The 22,287-nt window shown below is 45.9% G+C and overlaps 1 protein-coding gene across 1 annotated transcript in view; it reads right to left on the bottom strand.

Annotated features, from left to right (window-relative positions):
• Positions 1–22,287, bottom strand: part of LOC147731089 (uncharacterized) — a 407,202-nt gene that overhangs the window by 135,772 nt on the left and 249,143 nt on the right. The window contains exon 7 of the mRNA XM_086956055.1: positions 549–878. Coding sequence (XP_086812181.1) covers positions 549–878 — 330 coding nt within the window. The remainder of the gene's footprint in view (positions 1–548; positions 879–22,287) is intronic.

The following is a 22,287-nucleotide window of genomic DNA, read 5'->3' as shown; positions in this document are numbered from 1 at the left end:
GATCCAGGGTCTTCTTTAAAGAGAAGAATTAGGTAGGAACTGACAAATAGAATAACAAGATGGTGTTTTCTGTTTGCTCATCTGAAATGTACCCCCAGTACTATGGCCAGGACTGTGGGGCAGAAGGGGCATTATTAGCAAGGCTATTTGTGACAGCCCGAGCTGCAATTTAAAACTTGTAAATAATTATAACAAACGTTAATCACAAGACATATAATACCCCTAGATAGCCCAATACTGAATCTGTTTTATTTACCTCATCCTCTGAAGTGTCTGCTTCCGTTTGATGACCCTGGCCCAGCAAAAAACGTCTTAATTGTTCTGATATCGTGAGTATGGTAATGAAGAGGATATAGATGTAGCACTTAAGGGGATACAGTTTTGACAGAGGGTGGATTATAAAGAAGACTAACACCATCATAATATCGATTGCAACTAAGTATAAAAGGATGTAGAGAACATCAGATTACTGAAAGTGAGAAATTCCAAATAAAGACAGTCAAGTACAAGAGATTTTTAACAAGAGGAAGTGACTTTTTTGTACTTACTCAGACTTTTGAGAATCCATGTCGCTTCTTTCTGTTTGAGAAAACCTTTGTGATTCTTCAGACTTTCATGGCCAACTCTGCATATGAATGTCATCCCAACATCTTTTTTACAAGGAGTAAATGCAATGCTTGTTGTACAGCTACAAAGTCCATCTGGCCCCCTGGTGATATCTCTAAGGGTTATGTTCTCAAGCTCATTGTCACCATTTTTATACCACTTCACATCAAGAGTTTGTGGGAAAAAGGAATGGATCCTGCATGATAATGTAAGCTTGTCTTCAGTGCAAGGTAGTTCTGGAACAGCTTCTATAAGGTCCAGTGTTGGCTGAGCTAGAAAATATAATGGGAATGACATATTATTGCATTATTAGGGATTCTTATACGAAGTGAAGCAGTAGTTTATATCCAGTCTACCTATTCTTGTGTACCTAATGTTTGTGATTTTGTTTTAAAGTATATCTTCTATTGCATACATACAATGTTATGTTTGGTGCCAAGAAATTGCATCCTCTTTAAACATTGATTTATTTCTATATATAGAAATCAGAGACAAATACCTTAGGGACCATTATGATAACCACATTTGATATTTACCTCAATAAATGGTGTTTACTTTATTTCACTGAGGCAACTAAACTAATAATTTATGTAAATTTAAAAAAAAAAAATTAAATAGTCGACAGGCAGATGTTGAATTGATGAAGGATGTAAAGAGATCATTGACAGAGACTAACTGGAGAAATCCTTCCCAGATTTCCTTGTCCTTACTAAGGCCACTCACTTTCAATGTGTCACCGATGTCCATTCTACACTGAACCCGAGAATGAATGGGGTATTTTGAATTTTGATATCTAAATATGTTTAGAACGGCTACTAACCATGTAGCTGTGGATAGAAAGAGAAGCTACCCATTCAACTAAAAAGACCTTTAAAGCCACAGGGTGTTGAGGTGTGTCATTGTGTGAGATACTCTGCTTCTCTGCAGAGCTCAGCTCAGCCCCTGCCACAAGCCAATGATCAGACAGAGAACACCAACGTATTTGATGCTGTTTGAGTAGTAGGGGTCAGCCAAAAGTTAATGAAAACATTATTTGTTTTATGGGTCTCTCAACCTTCTTCTATTATCACCTTCAGCGCGGCGCAGATTCCTGCGCTGTGCTGAACATTCTAATGAGCCAACGGGCTCATGACGGAACGGTTCCGTCATGAGCACAGGCCAACCGACGCTCTTGATGGAACCGTTCTGTCAATAGCTTCGAAGGGGTTAAAGTTCTATGATGGATACAAGTGGGACCCAGCAAACAGCAGATACAAATAGCAAACCTGGTGAAACCGAAATAACACTCAAGCTCCACTAGGGCTCAAATAAGTGTACTGATGAACCTTTCCACTTACAAATTACCATTAAATGCAATAATAAGGGGCTGGGCATTCTTATTACAGCTGCTTCAATGTGCCGGAAAAGGCTGGGTATGAAGAAGGAGCATTCATATTCCTGAGGAAAAGATTGGTCTATTTTGAACTGGATGGACCTATTTTCTGACTCTTGCATTGAGGACCAAGTTGATTTAATTGGCCAGATGTTTTAGAGGATTAGGAAGGGCTGACAGGGCAGAAAAAAGTCATGTCTCTTCTGAAGATAAGCACCAACAAAACCAGCTCAAGTGCAGAGGCAGGTTTTTTCAGCATTCTGACCTCAAAAGCTTAGGGTTTTACTACTGCCACTCTTGGGGGTAGGCCATACAAAAGATGTTCATTTCCAACAGATTGTTTGCATTCACTGTTTTTGCTGGCTGTAGATATCCACGCATGTTACCCTTGCTTTTTAGTGGTAGAGTGCCTGTGTTCCCCCTTTTAACATGATGAAATTGACATACACCTGATTAGTGTGGTACACAAACAAGGATGCGTAGTCCAGGTGTAGTAGAAGATCCCTCTTTATTGACAGGTAGTTAGGTGGCAGGTTACAGGATAGGAAGTTACAAGGAGAAACCCCACCAGGAGAGAGCTACCAGCTCCTCAGCCTCAGATGACCAACTGACAATCTCAACACAGTAAGGCACTCAAATATTCCATGATGTCATAGGACATTCTAATAAAGTGGTAGAGAGGGAAAAGACATAGAACCATTTACCACACATGCTCTTCCGTTAGCAAACAGCAGCAAGAAGAAGTTAAGACGGAGCAGAAGGATTCAGAGGAGACTGTAGACACAGGAGCTAGTCAAGGAGACAACTTGAAAAGCAGGAAACTCAAGCGTAAAAGAAGAAGCAAAGGAAAATAAAAAGAAGGCATGTAGAAAGATATACATAAGATGCATAAAAGGTCATGGTTAGGCAAAACACAAGAATGCAAATTACATAACATGCCCATCCACCCTCCTTAATAAAACAAGGTAGCGAACCTGGCAAACCAAGTAGGGTGAAACCACAAAATGACAAAATGTGTGCAGATGGAAGTAAGCACAATAAGATGAAATAGCAACCTACACAGAAAAAGGGGATGCCTTGCAATAAGGATTAGTGCATGACATGCACTAACAACCTCCCCTCCAAGGGTACACCTAACAAGGCAACCTTTAAACTGTGGAACGAAACAACTCCCCAGGAAAGGGTACACCAGAGGAAACTAACGCCCCTGGAACAAAGTACACAGTAGACGCACACTGGCAATAGTGGCGCAACTACACCAAGAGGTAGCGCTGACAACGCAGCCCGACAACCCACATAGAGTGATGCAACTTAGACCAACACAGACAACCTCCCCTAACAAAAGGGTACACAATTGAACAATGTAGAAATTGTTCAACGCAACATCACTTAATGGCGGCACTGACAACGCACACCACCTTCCCCAGAAAAGGGTACACAAGGATACCAATCCTTGAAACATTTGACATGCAGACAACCTCCCCTAATAAAAGGGTACACCACGTGAAAGTGCGCAACGTAACTTCTCCAAAGGGTAACAACAAGACCCTAGGAAACAAAATGTAGGGTAACAACAAGACCCTAGGAAACAAAATGTAGGCACTGACTGGCACCACAACCCCACAACTTCCCCTAAGTAAGGGTACACCATACGTACTAACCCTACGTACATGGATGGGGTAAAATTAGACAGAAAAACCCTAGCCGCCAAAGCAGTGTGAAACACAGGATGCACACCCTGTGAGACCAAAACTAGAACATCCCCTATAAATATACAGGGTACACCATAAAGCACAACATCACCCTAGTTTCAAAATATGGCATTGACTAGCCACACACCCTCCCCTAAATAAGGGTACACCGTAGGGTAAGATGTTGCCTCAGGAAACTAAACTCCCCACAAAAGAGAACAACAAAAAGTACAAGATCACCCAGAGAAAGTTCTGTGTAACTCTAGGTGTATGTCACTCACCCACAACATGCACGGAGATACTAAAAAGATCACCACAATGACATACTACAACCCCCCAAAGGTAAATGGAACAATACATTATGCCCAACACACACATCAACCTTCAACATACACCAAAATACAAATAAGGTAAAGCATAGGCAAATGAAGAAGAAAAAAAAAAACAAGAGTTTTTAGCTCCGGTGAGCGATTTCTCACCCGAGATCTTCATGGCCAGGATTGTCCATAAACTCCGATGAGTGACTTGACACCAGGTGACGTGCAGGCAAGACGAGGAAAGTAGTCCAGGAGATCCTACGCCCAAGGAAACGAAACATCCAACCAAGGGAAGAAAACTGCTGAAGAAGTACATCTAATACTGAGACGTTGACCATCCCTGCGCCAGCATTGGAGAGGAAGGGAAACTTAGGCAAAAGCAACCACTCCACAGTAACTCCGAGAGTCCCAGAACAAGCACCAACGAAACTGGAAGACGATATGCAAATAGTGCTTGACGCTTGTAATTTTACTGAAGATTGCACCGTGGTTGGCAACGCTCGTGCGGAAGAAACAGCATGGGAAGCTGTCGCAAAGTGACCAGAGTAAAGCAATCCCAAGATGGCGGTACGTCCGCACGACGCACACAGGATGGCTCAAGGCACGTTGCTGCGCTGCTGCTGCGAGACTTCTGGGCAGCCAAGGCAAGACAGACGTCATAGAGAAATGACGGGGTGCCGCTCGTGGAGAGGTAAGATGTGCGCAGCTCGTGCACATTTCGAAATTTAGACAAGACAGCCCAACGGTAATGGAGGGGCGGCCACTCACACCTTCAGAGTTGTTCGTGCGCGCCGTGTGCATCACAACAATGAAGGAGAGACGTCCACTCGCTCCTTCAAAGTCGTACGTGCGCCCCGTGTGCTTTTCCAAGTTGAAAAATGCTTCAAAAACAGTAATTGAGGGGCGGCCACTCATACTTATAACTGCGAGAACGGCCAAGTCCCAATGGCACTCAGAATAAGACAAGTAACACTCAGGGCAAAGTAAAACACTCTCCACATAGAAAAAAAAAAACGTGACTTCAACGACGAAGGTTGCTGTGCTTGAGAGTGAACTGCCAGCGCCAGGGGACCTCCATAAGAGCAAACAAAAATAGTGCTCAAAATAAAAGTCTACACTGCGTGAAAACACACAAAATACACAGTGGCTGTAATAAAGGCGAACTGTCAATGCAGACAAGAAAGCCAGAAGGCACAACAGGGTGATCAGGCCCGCTGAGACAGTGGCACTTGTAGCAGGAAACAGTCAAACTCTAGATGATAGAGAGATGGCAGTTAGAGCTCTCACAACACAGACGCCCAGGGTGGAGGCTGTCCAAGATAAAAAGGACACTGGTGGGGTTTACTGGGCGTTACTCTGATCTCCAGGAGATAAACTTACTTAAGTGTAGAAGAGTCCTTGGTTTCCTTATAGGTGAGTTCCAGTATTCCTTCTTTGCAGCAAAGGTTAGTCCAAAAACGTCGCCAAAATGTGGTACACAAACAAGGATGCGTAGTCCAGGTGTAGTAGAAGATCCCTCTTTATTGACAGGTAGTTAGGTGGCAGGTTACAGGATAGGAAGTTACAAGGAGAAACCCCACCAGGAGAGAGCTACCAGCTCCTCAGCCTCAGATGACCAACTGACAATCTCAACACAGTAAGGCACTCAAACATTCCATTATGTCATAGGACATTCTAATAAAGTGGTAGAGAGGGAAAAGACATAGAACCATTTACCACAATTAGCATATTTAACTTACCTATAGGTACCTAGTATATGGTACAAAAGTGTACCTAGGGTCTGTAAGGTAAATGACAAGTTTGTACAGTGAGTGCTTTATTCCAACAGGACTACCATTGCTACATGATAGCCAAGGCAGGCTGTGCATAGGTTGAAGTTTAAAACTAGGGTTGTCAAAACATTTATTTTGACTGTGTAAACCTTTTAACTAATAATACGTCCCCGCTCTGAGTAGGCCCTTAAGGCAGGGTGCATGATATTTAGATATTTAACATTAAAAGTAGGACATGTACACAAGTACAAACCCCAAAAGCTATTTTCACTGTAGCCGGGTGCAATATGTAAGCATTGGGATAACTTTATTGAATTGAATAACGTAACTTGGGTTAGGAAGCACTAAATATTTCATTCTTAATCTTTTTGCAATATTTATTACAATCCCAATTCACTGGCAGACACATTTGTAATACATATTTTTGAAAAGGTGCTTTTAGAAAGGTACCTATTCCCTGCCTAAAGCCTCAGTTGGGACTCATGCAAATGAGCCTCCAGTCACCTGGCAGATGAATAGCCTTGATGAGGTGTGAACTTACCCCCAGAGCTAAGACAAAGGCCTTGGGTGTTGGTCTTCTGTAGCTCTAGAAGGATTACTACCTGAGCTGAGCTCTTTGAAGTTAATCAAGTTACTGGGCAATCATTTCCCACCGACTGGGGTAACAAAAGAAGGGTCTGACCAGGTGTCAGGCCTACCTAGTTAGCCAAGAAAACAACAAAGGACCTTGACTCGGACTCAGTAAGGCTGAGTCAATATAACTAAAGAACGAAACAAATGGCAGTAATGAGCTCAACTACCAAAAATCCTTCTCAATAGACTTTATGAATATAACATAGCAGTCAGCTTTATAAATTGCACCAATCAATGGTTTATTCCACTTTTTTTGCATTCATTAATTTTGCAAAAAACATAGTTTTTTGTGCATAGAAATTCATAGAAAACACTTGAACCAGACTATATACACTAAATACATTTTATTCAAACCTTCCCACTATGTACATACCAACACATCACACCTCTTCACAATTTTGGCCAAGACAGACAATCATCACTCATACTCACACATCATTCATCCAAAAACAACCCAGTATGGGTCAGACAAGGGTCCCAATGTCAACACCAAAAAAGAATAGAACACATTTATTTTAAATACAATAGTTTCCTTAGATTGTGTATTTTACATGGTAATCATGAACTAAACAAATTAGAACTCATTGCAATATTTGGGAACATATTATATATGGCATGAGACCAGGTTGGCGCGTTTCAAACCCAGTAGTTAATGGGGTTCTCCTCAGGACCAAAAGACTCTACAAAAAGAAGAAATAAGACACACAGATTTAGACTATCTCATCTGCCATAACAAAGCTTACACTGATCAGTGGTCTCCAGTACCACATTCCCTACCTTCAATCTTCAGGGAATAAAACCCTCTTTCGTATACCTAGTTAGTCAGGCATCAATCCCAATGGGAGAGGAGTTACCCCTAGAACTAGTTTAGAGTGACCACATATGCTAATTTTTCCTGGTCACACCAATGGGCCTATGGAGAAGGGTTTTACCATTTAGAATTTAATCCCAAAGCCGCTCTCGGCTTGTTTAGAATGGGACACACCGGAAGTGCTATAAAAGTGGGTGGGGTTAATCCTGGGTACTCTTTCTCTATGGTTAGGCAGTGGTCAGGTCTATCCCACACACAAGCTGGTGGCAGGCATAAATGTGGCACCCTTCAGCACCCGCATCTGGACCAGTGGTAGAACAGAACAGCACTGGACCCGCTATCTGTGTACTGAGAAGAGCCTAAAAGACTGAACCTGCTCTCCCTCTTTAACACCAGCCAAAGGTCCAGGATCTTGGGGATCACAACTCATTCCAGCAGAGGCCAGCATCAGTGTTCAGGGTAGATCCAGGTGGAACTGGTCAGCTGCAGGTAAGGCCTCTTGTAGCTTGTTGTGTCCCTGTTGCTTGAACATGAGGTCAGCCTTATGTCCCCAGGACAAAGAAGTGGACTCCAAGTGTAGGAGGAGGACCAGGACCAAACTACCAAGCTGAACTGACAAAGGTAGTTGCCACTGGGCAAAATATTCAGTTTTCTCCTTTACAGAGCTTTGCCGCAGCAGCAAATCCACCGGACCTGTCAGAGAAGGTATGTGGCCACGTGGAGCCCTCTTGAGTTTTGCCCTTTTCGAAGAATCCAAGCTCCAAAAAACTGATTACGGTAGAAATTTTCACAGGAAGAAGGTTCTAAAAGGAACCGGCTGGCAAGGCACCTTTTCTGGGCATGAAACTCCAATATCTAAGAGCTTTCCCACCAGAAGACAACAGCTTCACTGAGACCTCATCCAGATGCTGTCAGATGATGTTGAGCTCTTCTCTGCCACAGCCTTTTTTCTTTGAAATAGTCTCGAAATTTGTGACTTCCAATTCCGAAGGTAACATTTCTAACAGGGTCGAACCTGGTTTCTGTATCTGAACCATGCTCCATCACAGTCGGCCTTAACTTGCGCCTCTGTACCAGTCATGCAGTACGAAATGACTGTGATTTGTGCTAAATGCTTTTTGGCGCTATTTTGACCCATAAAGGTTATAAATTCATAACAGCAGTTTCCCTTATTCAGAGCCTTCAGCACTTTCCAAATGTATGCTTTTATAGGTTATCACAAAATCAGCCTCAGAGCACAATACCCACAATATGTAACTTGCAGGTTGCCAAAAAAAGAGAAGATAACGTGTCAAGCGTTCAGAGTTTTTAAGATTTCAGGAAGCAAATTGTAGATAAAATAAGTTGTTTAATTGAAGTATAATCACATCGACCCCCAGAGTCAACCACTCATTTCCACTGCCAAGCTTCTTTGTTGGACCTCACATTCAGGATTCCAAAAGAACCGACCCCCCCCCCCCCAATCATATTGAACAAAAAAACACACACATTTGTTCACAGATCGATGGACTCATTAAGGCACATTTACGGAGAATGACAACTTCTGAAATTATACAAGACAATGCAGTTACGCGGTGGAACATCAGCTTACTCTAGAGCACGTGAGGACATTCGGTCAGGCACATCATCCTGCTCATATCCAGGAACCCCACCTTTGGCCCCTCCCCCTTCTCCCTCCGAGTCACACTCAGAGTACAATTACCCGCTTGTCCCCTCAGAATCGCTGGGCGACGAGGACCCCTCAGCCGCCAGTCCAGTCATACACATGGTTCGCCACGCTAGCAAATCCTCGTTCAGTTTCTCATCCCTCCTAGTGCGTTACATGTGCGTTTCCTCTGCCAGTGCCAATTCTTTCACATCTCTGAGCCATGCATCCACCTCCGGGGCCCGCTGTCCCATCCACGTAATGGCAACCCTGTGCCTGGCCAGCACTAGTATCAATTGTAACAGCTAATAGGAAAGTTTCCGCTTCCTTGGCTTCGGAACCAATGCCAACAGACAATGTATGGGCGTGAGCTCTATTCGGAGTCCCGTGGTGGTCCCCACTCGGGCTACCACCTCAGACCAGAATTTCCCCACCAACGGACAGTCCAAAGCCAGGTGCAAGAATCCTGACCCCCATGCGCCGCATCTAGGGCAATTGTCTCTATCGCTGTCCGAGAAACGACTGATCGACTTAGGAGTATGGTAGGCGTGATGCAGAAAGTTGAAGTGGATAAGTTTAAATCTCGCTTTACAAGAGACCCTCCGCGTGAGGGCCCCCGCCCGCTCCTACAAAATGATGATTAAGAACAGACATATGCATCATATTTCTTAGGTTTTACTCTATGACGTGTGGTTGGTGCTCTCTTACCATCAACAAAATTATCGTAATATTCATGTTTAGTGTTCTTAAACCAAAACTTTAGTTCAGCATCATTACATTTTACAACTTTGCAAATATTCCACCACTTTCCATCAAATGTCTTGATCAAATTACCTTTAACTTCTGATACTTCTTTTGGATCCGATAATTTGGAATTTCCCTTTTTAACAAATGTGTCAGGACACACTCTGACAAAATCTCCCACAACAAACTTTCTCTTAACTGATCTTATCATTATGTCTTAATTGATATTTTTTTTGATACGTGACAGTTTTGTCAGGAATTTTGGCATCCTTCACTAATTTCTTTCCACTTCTTCCCATCCATGCTGGTACCACAGTAGTGCAAGGAATTCTACCCTTAAGAAGATAAAATGGAGTTTCATTTGTAACGGCATTTGGGGTGGTTCTATATTTCCACAACATTTTTTTTACCTGAGTTCTCCAACACATATTCATAGATGTGGCTAACTGTATATGCTCTACCAACACCCGGTTGAAGCGCTCAACTAAACCATTTCCCCTTGGATGATATACCGGTGTCCTTAAATGTTTGAGCCCCATCTTCTTCAAAAGCTCATTGAATTCACAAGAAATAAATTGTGGGCCATTGTCTGATAATATTTCAGCGGGACATCCCTCTCTAGCAAATATTTCTTCGCAAAAAGCAATGATACTGCTAGTCTTAATGTCTGACACGAAGGCTACCTCGGGCTACTTTGAATAATATTCCATCATTACAATTGCATATTTCGCAACTGAACCTAAACCTTCAAATTCGCCACAAATATCTATAGCTAGCCTTTCCCATGCTCTTCCAGGTAAATTCATAGGAGAAATAGGGGAATTCCTTAACACGTGAGATTTGTCGCTGCAAGTGCAGGCAATGCATTCTCTCACGAACCTCTCAATATCTCTGTCCATATTTGGCCACCAAAAGTCCACTCTAGCTTTTCTCTTTACAGCAGACATTCCACCATGTCCCTCATGTAATAAGCTCATCAACTTTGTTCTCAATGATATGGGAACCACCAGTTTTTCACTACGCCTCACAATGCCATCTACAACTGACAATTCATCCCACACATCCTTGTACATGATGATATCTTCATCCAATTTAGTGCCAGTCAAAACAGGCAATTCACTTATAACTTTAACTAATGATGTATCTATATTAATGGCATCTCTCCATTCCTGTTCGCTGATATCTTGAAGACGCTCTTCAATATTGGCAATTAACATATCCTCATCTCCATAACTATCACTGCATTTGTTATCTGCTGTCAAACGCGACAAACAATCAGCATTAATGTATCTTATACCAGGAACATACTTCAATTCAAAAGAATATTCCTGCAACCTGTATAACCATTTTGCAATACGTGGGGGGGCCCTTCCTGCTCCTGAAGTAGTAAAAAGATCTAACAAAGGTCGGTGCTCAGTGCGAAGTTCAAACTTTGTGCCCCAGATGTAAACTCAAAAATGTTGTACTCCCCACCAACAAGCTAACGCTTCCTTTTCGAATGTGGAATATGATGGTTCAGTACCCTTCAAAGTGCGTGATGCAAACGCTATTACATTCTCCTTCCCATCTTTTTCCTGCATGAGTCCAGCCCCCAATCCATATCCACTAGAATCTGTCATTATAATGGACTTTAACTGGGGATCGAAAGACTTCAATGTGGTGGCATTAGATACAGCTTTTTTACCGTTTCGAATGCCTCTTGGCATTCATTTGACCATTTAAAACTGACTCCCTTCTTCATAATATTACGTAATGGTTGAACAATGTCAGAGAAATGATGGACAAATTTGGAATAGTACTCGGCTAAGCCAAGAAATTACCTCAATTGGTCTTTATCAATTGGAGATGGAGCTTTCACCAAATCTTCTACCAAATTCATTTTAGGTTTTATACCATGTTCCGATAAAATGTGTCCTAGATATTCAACTTCTTTTTGACCAAATTTAAATTTACTTAAACTTATAGTGAGACCAGCCAGTTCGAGCTTCATCAAAACATTTTCCAACACCTCATCATGGTGAAACATATCCTTGCCCCAAACTAACACATCATCCTGGAATCCCAAAGCATTCTTAATATCCTTCAATATTTTCTGCTATATCCTTTGGAAAATGGCGGAAGCTTAGGCTAGACCAAGTGGCATCCTTACAAATTGAAAAGCACCTTTGGGTGTAATAAACGATGTAAGGTGTTTCGAGTCTGCATGCAAACGTACTTTATGGTCTGAGTTTGATAAATCTAAAGTGGTAAAATATTTGCCATCCTTCACATAAGACAATATTTAATTTGTTTGGGGTAGAGGATATCTATCCACCCATATGCAATCGTTCAAGTCACTCAAATCCACACACATGCGGATTTTGCCGTTAGGTTTGTGTGCGATCACAATCGGACTTAACCTATCTGATGCTTCTATAGGTTCTAATATGTTCTCTTTACACAACCTTTCCAATTCTTCCTTCAACTTTCCTCTCAAGGCCATAGGTACATTACGCACTTTATGTACTTTAGGTGGAGCACCTTCCTTTACAATGATTCGATATTCAAATCCCTTTAAACACCCCAAATCCTGTTTGAATAAATTTGGAAAACCATTCACCCATTTGTTATCACCTTCACTATTTGTTAACAATACTTGTTGGGGATGATTAGGATTTAATTTAATTCCTAATCCTTTTTGTTCCCTCCATCCTAATAAATTCCTGCCAGACTCAACCACATAAATGTTGTCAATTGTCGTGTGTTTTTTCAAATTTAATTTTGGCATTAAACTATCCCACAACTGGTAATTTAACACCACAATATCCAAGTGGTTCGACATCTGTAGGAATCAATGCAATTGATCCTACATTTTTCCAATTCTTTTTGTCTATTAGAGTGAATGGTGAGCATGAATCAGCCCACATATGAACTTCACTGTTATTAATATATACAAGACATTTTGGAGGATGATAAACGTCTTCTGAATTATTTTGCAACAAATTCACACTTTCAATTACCATAACTTCAACTTCACTCTCTTCTTCATCTATTTCATCTCTCAAATAGAATGATTTAAGTTCCTCTATATTGTTTACAGTTTTTCAGTAGTTTTACACATACGAGAAAAATGGCCAATTCTCTAGCACTTATAGCAGCGGCTTTTTGCAGCTGGGCAATGTATAGCATCAGCACTGTGTCTATAATTGCCACATCTGTAGCAACTTTTCTTATGATTTCCTTCTACCATTTTTTCTTTAGGATTATTTTCATCTTTATATGATTTGACCATTTTCTTTGAACTGGAACTTAACACACACACTTTTCCAGGTTCAACCTCAGATCTAGAATTATTTTCTGATCATTCTTTTACATATCTAGAAGTGTTTTCAACTTGTCTTGCGATTTCAATGGATTTATCTATTGATGGGTCTTTCAAATCTAATAGCTTTTCTTGAAACTTCTTATTATTGGTTCTATTGATTAACTGATCTCTGATAATATCATCCCTTAAATCCTTAAATCTACATGTTATAGATAACTTCAACGCAGCAACATACTGTTCAACTTTTTTGCCTTGTTTTTGTGAGCGGGAAAAAATGTGTGCCTTTCTACAACAATGCTTAATTTTTTACCAAAATTCTCGGCTAAAGCATTCAAAGCCATTTCAGATACATCCTCTTCATCACCTGAAGAATTGTCAGCATTGGCATTTTCAGGATGAAAACTCGGTAAAGCTTTCAGCACATTTCTGCCCTCAACACCTAAACATACTTTTAAAATTGCTAATTTTCTTTTAAAAATGAAAACATCACCACCAATGACCTCTAAATAAGTAGTAAACGCATCCTTCCAATCTTCGAATTCCATACATGGAGTACCAGGTTCAGGAAAAAATGTAGGTGGGGTTGGAATAGAAGATTGTGTGGCCATGTTTATGCAAGTAGATTATATGGTCAATTTCAGATAAAATAATATGTTTCCTGTAAACACAATGCAAGATATGAGAACTAATATAACTCCTCCACAAGTTATTTATGAACTTCAAAATGTTGTTGAGATAAAGAAAAATTATTAAGTTATTTGGTAAAAGTTCCAGTTATGTAAGTCTTATAGTTTATAAAAAAATTGTTATTTGTATCCTTGCACTTAGTGTTGGCGCTTTTTTTATTTTAAAAAACGATTATTTAGACATCCCATATATTGTACCTCCGTTGGAATATGTCAGTGTATGCCTTTAATTAAATTGTCCAAACCTGTCTCCTTTGCCTGTCTACTTGTCTGTTGTACCTTCGACTGATACTCTTCGTGTCCAGTCCTGCCGTTTGTCTTCCGATTTGTTGCGCACGGTAATGTTAGCGTATCTAGGCAACAAGAGCATCATTTCCTGGAACCGTACACGTACGTCCGTGTACACTTGATGATGGCGTATCCTAGCAACAGCTTTCGCGTAGTTTCCTGACACGTGTGGCATTCAGGTAGGGCCCTGCACGTGGTGGACAGACACTGCAAATGATGACACAGGCACTTGGTCACAGTTAGCCGGAAAGACCCCGAGCGGTCTTCCGCATGTTTATTTTATACCCCGGCGCGAGCCCGCCCCGGGGTGCGTGTGCGTGCGTGGGGGAAAAGGATACATTGTAGGAAGGAGCCCGGGTTGCTCTCTACATCCCTCCCTTGTTTTAGTTCAGTTCATGCTGCACGCTTCTTGATTTCACTTTAGGGCGATGTCCAGGCAAAGTCTCTTATCCGCTGGTTAGGCCTCGGGTTGGGCCTCAGACTGTATCGGTGATTCCTGGTCCAGGGTGATTCGACAACCCCAGCCGGGGTTGCCCTTGGGCCTTCACTCGCATCAGTCGCCCTCTGTTGACTTTGCTCGGCACCCAGGTTCGGAGGTGTTGGCCTGGGTTGAACCTCGCCCTGTCGTGGTACCACAATTGGACTCGGGAGACTGCTGAAGTCCAAGTCTTCATACTCTCCTGTTTCCGCTCCTTCTTCCACTCTTTGCGCTTCCGTGGTCTCCGTTGCCTTTCTGAAACATGACACGTTCCTTGTCACGACTTGTCCATTCCTCTTTGCGGTGACCATGGTCCCTTGGACCTTGTCCACTATCCACACTTCTCACTCAAACGGGGTTCGAAATTTCCATCCAGGATGTCGATCTTTGACAACCACTACGTCACCTTCTTTAATGTTCGGCTCCTTTGCATGGCGATACACACTCGCCTTGATGTTTGTGTTCTGTCTTCTAGCTTGAGTAGCTTCGGCGTTTCTCTCCTCGGGCACCCATGTGCTGGCGGTTGGGATGCTGCCCCTGGGTGCACACTTAAACAGTACGTGGGCAGGAGCACACTTGGTTGTTGAGTGAGGCGTTTGTCGGTATGCTCCTAAGAATTGGTCAAGGGCCGACTCCGGGTCCTCCCCATTGTCCACCGCAATCCGGAGGGCCCTGTTCAGTGTTCGCATTAGTCTCTCAACTTCCCCGTTAGCCTGGGGCCACAGCGGGGTGATCTTTCTGTGTTTGATTCGGAGGGTTTCCAGGTATGACTGAAATTCTCTCCCTTGAAAAGGGGGTCCGTTGTCGGACTTGATTTTCTCTGGGAGCCCCATCGTGGCAAAGACGCGGCTTAGCACCTTCTTCACTTGCGGGAATGCCGTTGATGATATGACTTCAACTATTGGGAATTTGGAGAACGAGTCAACTAATACCAGCATGTGTCTTCCGTCTGGGAAGCTGCCAAAGTCTATGCTGAGGTGTGTCCAGGGTGTCTGAGGCGCTTCCTCAGTGATCACCGGCGCCGGGGCGGGTTCTCCACCCGTGATTGTGCAGGCATGGCAGGCCCGTACCATGGCGTCTACTTGGCTGTCCATCGCGGGGAACCACACTTTGCTCCGTAGCCGTGCTTTTGTCTTGGCCATGCCTTGGTGCCCCGCATGTGCGAGACTCAGAGCTCTTTGTTGGAGGCTTTCCGGTATGACGATGAGGTGTCCTCGTAAGATGATTCCTTCATCTCCAACACTTAGTTCGCTGCGTACCTGCCACAGTTGTTGTCTCGCGTGGCTCACCTCCGGCCTGAGGCTCGATGCACCGTTGAGGAAGTGGGCCCAACGATTTTCCTCTAGGGCACGGCGAACTTTCGTCAGCGTTTCGTCCGCGACAGTGGCTTCTCCAATTTCTTTGAGCGACATGTTCTCTAGACACGCTGCCTGTGAGATCATATGGACGATTTCCTCCACCTCTTCTCCCTCTTCTGTGGGCGGACGCTGGGTGATGACATCCGGGTGCCGGGACAGGTAATCGGCCGGGTTGTGGGCCCCTGGGCGGAACACGATCTTGAAGCGGTAACCCTGCAGCTGGACCGCCCATCATTCGATGCGTGGGGGAGCTAGCCGTGAGGACCCCGCAAAGAGGGGTAGAAGAGGCTTGTGATCGGTTACCACCGTGAACTCCTGCCCGCAGAGGTAGAGGTGAAAGCGCTGGCACGCCCACTTGATGGCCAGGGCTTCTCTTTCTATTTGCGCGCATCTGGTCGCGGTGTCGGTCAGCGCCTTGCTGGCATAGGCAACTGGCTTCCATTCTTCGGGCCCGTATTCTTGTAGAAGGACTGCCCCCAGTCCCACGGGGCTAGCGTCGACGATCAACTCGGTCCGACGCCGTGGCTGGAAGTAGGCCATAGTGGTGTCATCCAGGAGGCTGGCTTTGATGGTTTGAAATGCGTTGTTCGCGGTGCCGGTCCAGTCCCACTTCTGGTCGGCTCCGGTGAGGGCTCTGAGACGTTCCGCGATGACGGCTAAGTTGGGTATGAACCGACCACAGTAGGTGGCCATGCCCAAGAAGCTGCGTACTTCAGTCGGGTTTCGGGGGGTGCTAGCCGCCTTGATCGCCTCCGCTTTCTTGGGGTCCACCTTCAGACCCTCCCTCGTGAAAGTGTATCCAAAAAAGTCTATCGACTCCTGGTAGAAGGAGCATTTGGCTCGGTGCAGAGTCAGGCCACTATCCGCAAGTTGTTGTAAGGTTGCCCTCAGATTGACGTGATGCTCTTCTAGGGTTGCGGAATGCACCAGAATATCATCGCTGAGGTTGATCACTCCTCTCAGTCCCGATAGTACCTCACGAATGGCATTTTGGAAGACCTCCGCCGCGGAGGAGACACCGAAACTGAGCCGGGTGTAGCGACGTAATCCCACGTGGGTCGAAAAGGTGGTGATGTACCTGCTGGCTGGTTCCAACTCGAGCTGATGATAGCCCGAGTTAAGATCTAGTTTTGAAAACCATTTCGCCCCGTTGAGGTCTGCTATTATATCATCCATGGTGGGGGTGATATGTCTTTCGCGCTTGACGGCTGTATTGGGGAGCCTCATGTCCACACATAGACGTATGGCCCCTGGCTGCTTTGGTGCGACGACTAGCGGAGAGACCCAGGGTGTCGGGCCCGACACTTTCTCGATTACACCTAGGTCTTCAAGCTTCCGAAGCTCCTCTTCGACCTGTGGCCTGAGGTTGAAGGGCACCCGCCGGTGTCGGAGTGCTACAGGCCTGACCGACGCGTCTATGTGCAGTTTGAATCTACGCCCCTTAAATTTTCCTAGGCCCTTGAACAGTTCTGGAAAATCCTTTAGCATGTAATCCGCATGCGCCTGGTGCACTTGATTGGCGAAGAATACCAGGCCGAGGTTTTCTGCCGTGTGGCAGCTCAGGAGGGTGCCTTTCTTTCCCTCCGTGATGTGAAATTTGGTCTCCGTGGAATATTCTCCATTGACTACGGTCGTCTGGATTACTCCTCGAAGGGGTAACGGTTCTGATCCCCCGTAGGTGTAGATCCTTGCCGCGGAGGGTGTTAGTGTAGGCTTCAGGGACATCCTCTCGTATTGGCCCGAGTCCATGACATTCACGGACGCTCCCGTGTCTATCAGGGCACTGACGTTGGTCCCATCTACTGCTATGGAACACATGGGCGGCGGCCTCCTTCTCGTGGACGCTCGGCTTACATAGGATACGGCGTACACCTCGTCGTCCTCGTCGTCTTCGTACCTGGGTCGTCTGTCCTGGGCTTGAGTGTCCGGAGGAGGTAGTTCCTGGTCAAGTGATAGTTGTCGGATGCGCTGTGTCACTGCTCTGGCACGTGGGCCTGCTGACCTGAACTTTCCTCCCCGACAGACGGCAGCAAAATGATTCAGGCGCCCACACTTGAGGCACGTCTTTCCTTTGGCGCCACATGTGGCCATGGCGGGGTGGTCGTCACCGCAATACCCGCACTGGTTTCCTCGTGGCGGGGTATTCCGCTGTCTTGTTGGTGGGAATCTCCTCTGTATCGAATCGATCCGTTCTTCCTTGATTGGCGTAGTTCTCGCAGCGGTCAGGGCAATCACCGGGGTGCGCAGCGCTGCCTCCATCTCCTCTGCCCTGGCATCGGACAGCTCGTGCGACCTGGCTAGGATTAGTATTTCGTCGAGGGAAATGCCTGGTTGTCTCAGGATTAGCTTTCTCAGCAGCTTCGATTTGCATCCCACTATGATCTGGTCCCTGATTTCTTCCCGGGGGTTAGTGAACGGGCACGTGCTTGCGAGCCGGCGGAGCCGGGCATAGTACATGTCAACAGACTCGGAGTCAGTCTGCCAGGCGCGTTTAAACTTGAATTTTTCAAAGTCATTGTTGAGCTGGGGATCAAAATGTACGTTTAGAGCCGCGACCGCGGCATCGTAGTCGTGCTCAGGCCCTGTGTTGGGGAGTGATTCAAACAGGTCGTAGATTTCCGGTCCCCCGTATAAAATGAGGAGCGACCTCTTTACCGTACCGTCAGTTTCTCTGGTACCCTTGAAGTATAGATTGAGTCTCCCGACCCACGCCTTCCATCGGAGCGCCGCTGTGGCCGGGTCCGCTGTCTTGCTGAAAGGCGGGATGGGCGCTGCGCCAGCGTGCAGGTGGGCGGGCACCGCTGGCATGGGGGCTCCTACTTGGGCTTGAGCTCCCGCCTGGGCTTGGGCCTGCGGTGGTGCCGCAGGCATCGCTGGCGGCGGTTGGACCGCTGGCGGTGGGGCCTGGACAGCCCCGTCTTGGGCCGCCCCAGTCGCGTCTTGATTCATGGCGTGACCTTGAGCACGAGGTCTTGGAGCTTTCCGGTGGCGTTACGTCGCGTGGTGGCAAGGCTTTGGCACAGCAGAGGGAAACGCCCACTAGGGCTCACCAGGGCAGTCGCTTGAGTTTGCCAATGGTTGATTGAAGGTGGGGCACCCTGCGCGCGAAGGAGAGCAGTGTTCGCTCGCCTTCCCAGCACCAGCAGACTAGGAGAGTTGCAGGCCGGGCGCCAGTGAGGCCTGGTGATGGACGTCCCAGTATGTGTTTGCCAAGGTTTGTATCAGTTTGGTGGAGCAGGCGCACCTGGAAGGCCTGGAAATGGCAGGTCTCGATTTTCGCTTGCCAATGCTTATTTGTTTTTGTGCTGTGATGTGGAGCCGGCAGGAGCGGGGCACGCGGCGGCTGTGCGCGGCGCCCTGGGCGTGCACTTCGTTGGGAGCGCTGCTCGCGCGCTCGATGCTGAAGAGAGGCGGGCCCGCGGTAGGCCTTGGCCACGTGGTGCGGCCGCCGAGATCTCCCTGCGCGGCGGGCGGGCGCACTACTTCCGCGCCGGCTGGTGCAGGGGACACGCGCTGGTGTCGCGCAAGCGGGGCAGACGGCCAACTCACCCGCAGGATCCACGGGCAGCGCACCGACCCCTCGAGTCCCGCCAGCTGAAGACGCTCCCTCACGGGAGACACGTGGGCTGGCCTCGAGATGAAGGGGGGTCGGCACAGCAACGCGGGTGGGCACCGCAGCAGGAGACAGGCGACGCGGTGCCACGGGAAGCAGCGGGGCACGCGTGGAGACAGACCGGCCTCGTCGCCAATGTGGCATTCAGGTAGGGCCCTGCACGTGGTGGACAGACACTGCAAATGATGACACAGGCACTTGGTCACAGTTAGCCGGAAAGACCCCGAGCGGTCTTCCGCATGTTTATTTTATACCCCGGCGCGAGCCCGTCCCGGGGTGCGTGTGCGTGCGTGGGGGAAAAGGATACATTGTAGGAGAGAGCCCGGGTGGCTCTCTACATCACGTAATCCAACGTCAGCACTCTCTGCGCGTTTCAAGCATCTGCACGCACTGCATGCTCGAGGAATACGTTGACTGACGCGCAGCTGATCTGCCGGTCCACTCGCTTTTTTTGTCCACGCCCTTCATTATGAGACCACCAGTGCTGGGTAGATCTGCACTTTTTATTTTGAGGTAATTGGGGGTGGCAATTGTGTTCAAAAAGAGGTTTCAACACAGACAACTAACTAAAGGGAGAGTGTGAGGGCAAGAGACAATGGATGGAGAGTAGGTGGATGGTCAACATAGACAACAGAGAGAAGGTGGCGTAACAGTGAAATGGCAGGTGGGCGGAGCAACACGGACAATGGAGGGATGGTGGGTGGTTGAAGCAACATGGGCAATAGTCATGTTGCCCCTACCTCCCACCCCTCTTACAGCGGAGGGTCAGTGGACAGAAGGAACACGGATGGGAGAGAAGTACTTAAGGGCAGCCTCTGAAAGATGCACTCTGGTAGAGTGATTAAACACAAAGATAAAAATTGTAGCACCTGAAAAAACTAGGAGTGAGAGGACGCAAGTAATGCGTCCATGCTTTAACACGAAGGGGAAGGAAGCCTAGGGCAACTGACCAATAAGTAGCTAGCAAGTGAGACTGGCAATGAGGGAGGCAACCAATGGTAATCATTGGCCAGCCTCTAAGCCCTCTGTTAGATAGCACATGCTCTGTCTCTTGCAAGATACTTGTTTGTAGGTCCCACCTTAAAAAACAATACGTGATCAATGGAATACCTGAAATGATGGATGCACAGGGCTACCCCTTTAAATGATTGAACATCTGTTCATGGGTGCTAACATCAGTCTTATGTATTCATCCTCATTTCAATTCACAAAAATCTAGATGCAACCATCCACACATGGAAGCGCTGCACAGCAGATACGACTGCATGGGAGACGTCACAAAGGGATCACCGATTCAGTGCAGTGCTGTCAAAAGGAGACAATCCAGAGAAATAGAGAGCGAAGACTAACTGGCATTCTGCACCTGCCAAACCCAACTTCAGAGAGATTTGCACAAGTACTCAAACACAAATACCCCTCGGCAAAATTTTAGATGCTTGACTGAACATGACTTTTTTAGCATGCAGTTCGCGGAAATATAGAAAACGTACAGCTCCAACACGTCAAAAAGCGGAATAGATTGCAGCCTGCTATTCTAGAGCTCAATTGTGTTTGCGCATGTGCCCACACAAAAGTCGAGTGGTGTGGACTTGGAATCCATGGTGGTATTGTTGAGTGGCATGGACAAACCTATGAGAATGAACTGGAGGGGTCAAAAGTGTCTCTTTTTTAAAAATAAAACCACTGTGATTAAACATAAGCTGACTCACCTGTTCTTCCAAGTGTGGATATAGCTGCTCCCATTATTGCCAAGGTGTGGCTGTGTCTGATTATGTGTTATTTTCAGAGATACATTTATGTGTTAATGATCTTTCAATTACGCTGTGGCAAATGTTCTCTTTAGTTGTTGTACAATAGCTCAGTTATAAGAATTTGAGACTTTTCAGTGATTGCCATCTTTAACAGGCAGCTGACTAATCTCATGTTGCAGAAGCTTCAATACAAAGCAAAGGGGGAAATTTGGGACAATAATGCCCCCTAAATGAGAAACCTGCATGTCACTCTAGTCTAAGGGCCTACCAAGCTTACCCTCAGAGTGGGCTTTTGACTATGTGATGCACCCAGGGCACAGACAGTAAAGCAGGTGTGTTTTGTGAATATTTCCTGTGACCAGGAACGGCAAGCCTACTGCCTCCTAATTCTACTTGTATGTGAAAAACAGATCCTTGAGCTGATATTTCATGTGTATGTGCCATGAATGTGCAGCAAATATATGGTAGCAGGACTCTCTGTTGTGGGAGTCCCAATACTGTGGTGATTGGGATCCATTTTGGATGCCCCTGGCTTAGCATGAGATAGCCTGCTGGATGAGGACAACTTCCCTCAGAAAATGACATTTGAAAACAAACCTCCCAAAACGGGTTCTAAAACCTTATACAGTGGATCCACATCCCCTGTCTGAAAAATGTTTTAGGTTTAACTCTTTTTATTTGAAATCTGCACCTGGAAGACAAGTCAATCAGCGCAAACATTACATCATGAACAGCAGTCATATACATGAGAAGGGTAAGGAGAAGGCGTAAGGAAATGAGCATAACAGTCCAATACCCATCTAACCTGTGGCAGCGATGACTTATAGGGGAGAATGCACAGTGCTAACCAAGTGGAAACCCCCCTGCCCTCCCTGAAAAATGTTTTAAAGCGGGATCCAATTATCACTTGGAAATGCTACAAATCAGGATCAAAGGAAGAGAGTGTTTTGCGGAGTACTGGAAATACCAGCCACGGTCACACAGCTATGTTGGCTTTGCATCTGGGAGACCAGTTCTCAAGCAATCTACCCATTTACACTCAAATCATGAACTCCATTTGACAGTGTTTCCCGGCATGTGTTGATGAAAGAAGATTGGAACAGCAGGGCAGGAGACCTCGAGTGGCTTGGTAGGGTGTTGCTCAGACATCATATCATCCTGCATCTATGCTCCTCTTTGCCAGCCAGAGATGGCACAGCCAATATCAGGCTTCTCGGT

This window comes from Lissotriton vulgaris, chromosome 2_1 (assembly GCF_964263255.1).
Source record: "Lissotriton vulgaris chromosome 2_1, aLisVul1.2, whole genome shotgun sequence".
NCBI lineage: Eukaryota > Metazoa > Chordata > Amphibia > Caudata > Salamandridae > Lissotriton > Lissotriton vulgaris.
The sequence above is the reverse complement of the archived record's forward strand: the minus strand, read 5'-3'. Positions and strand labels throughout refer to the sequence as shown.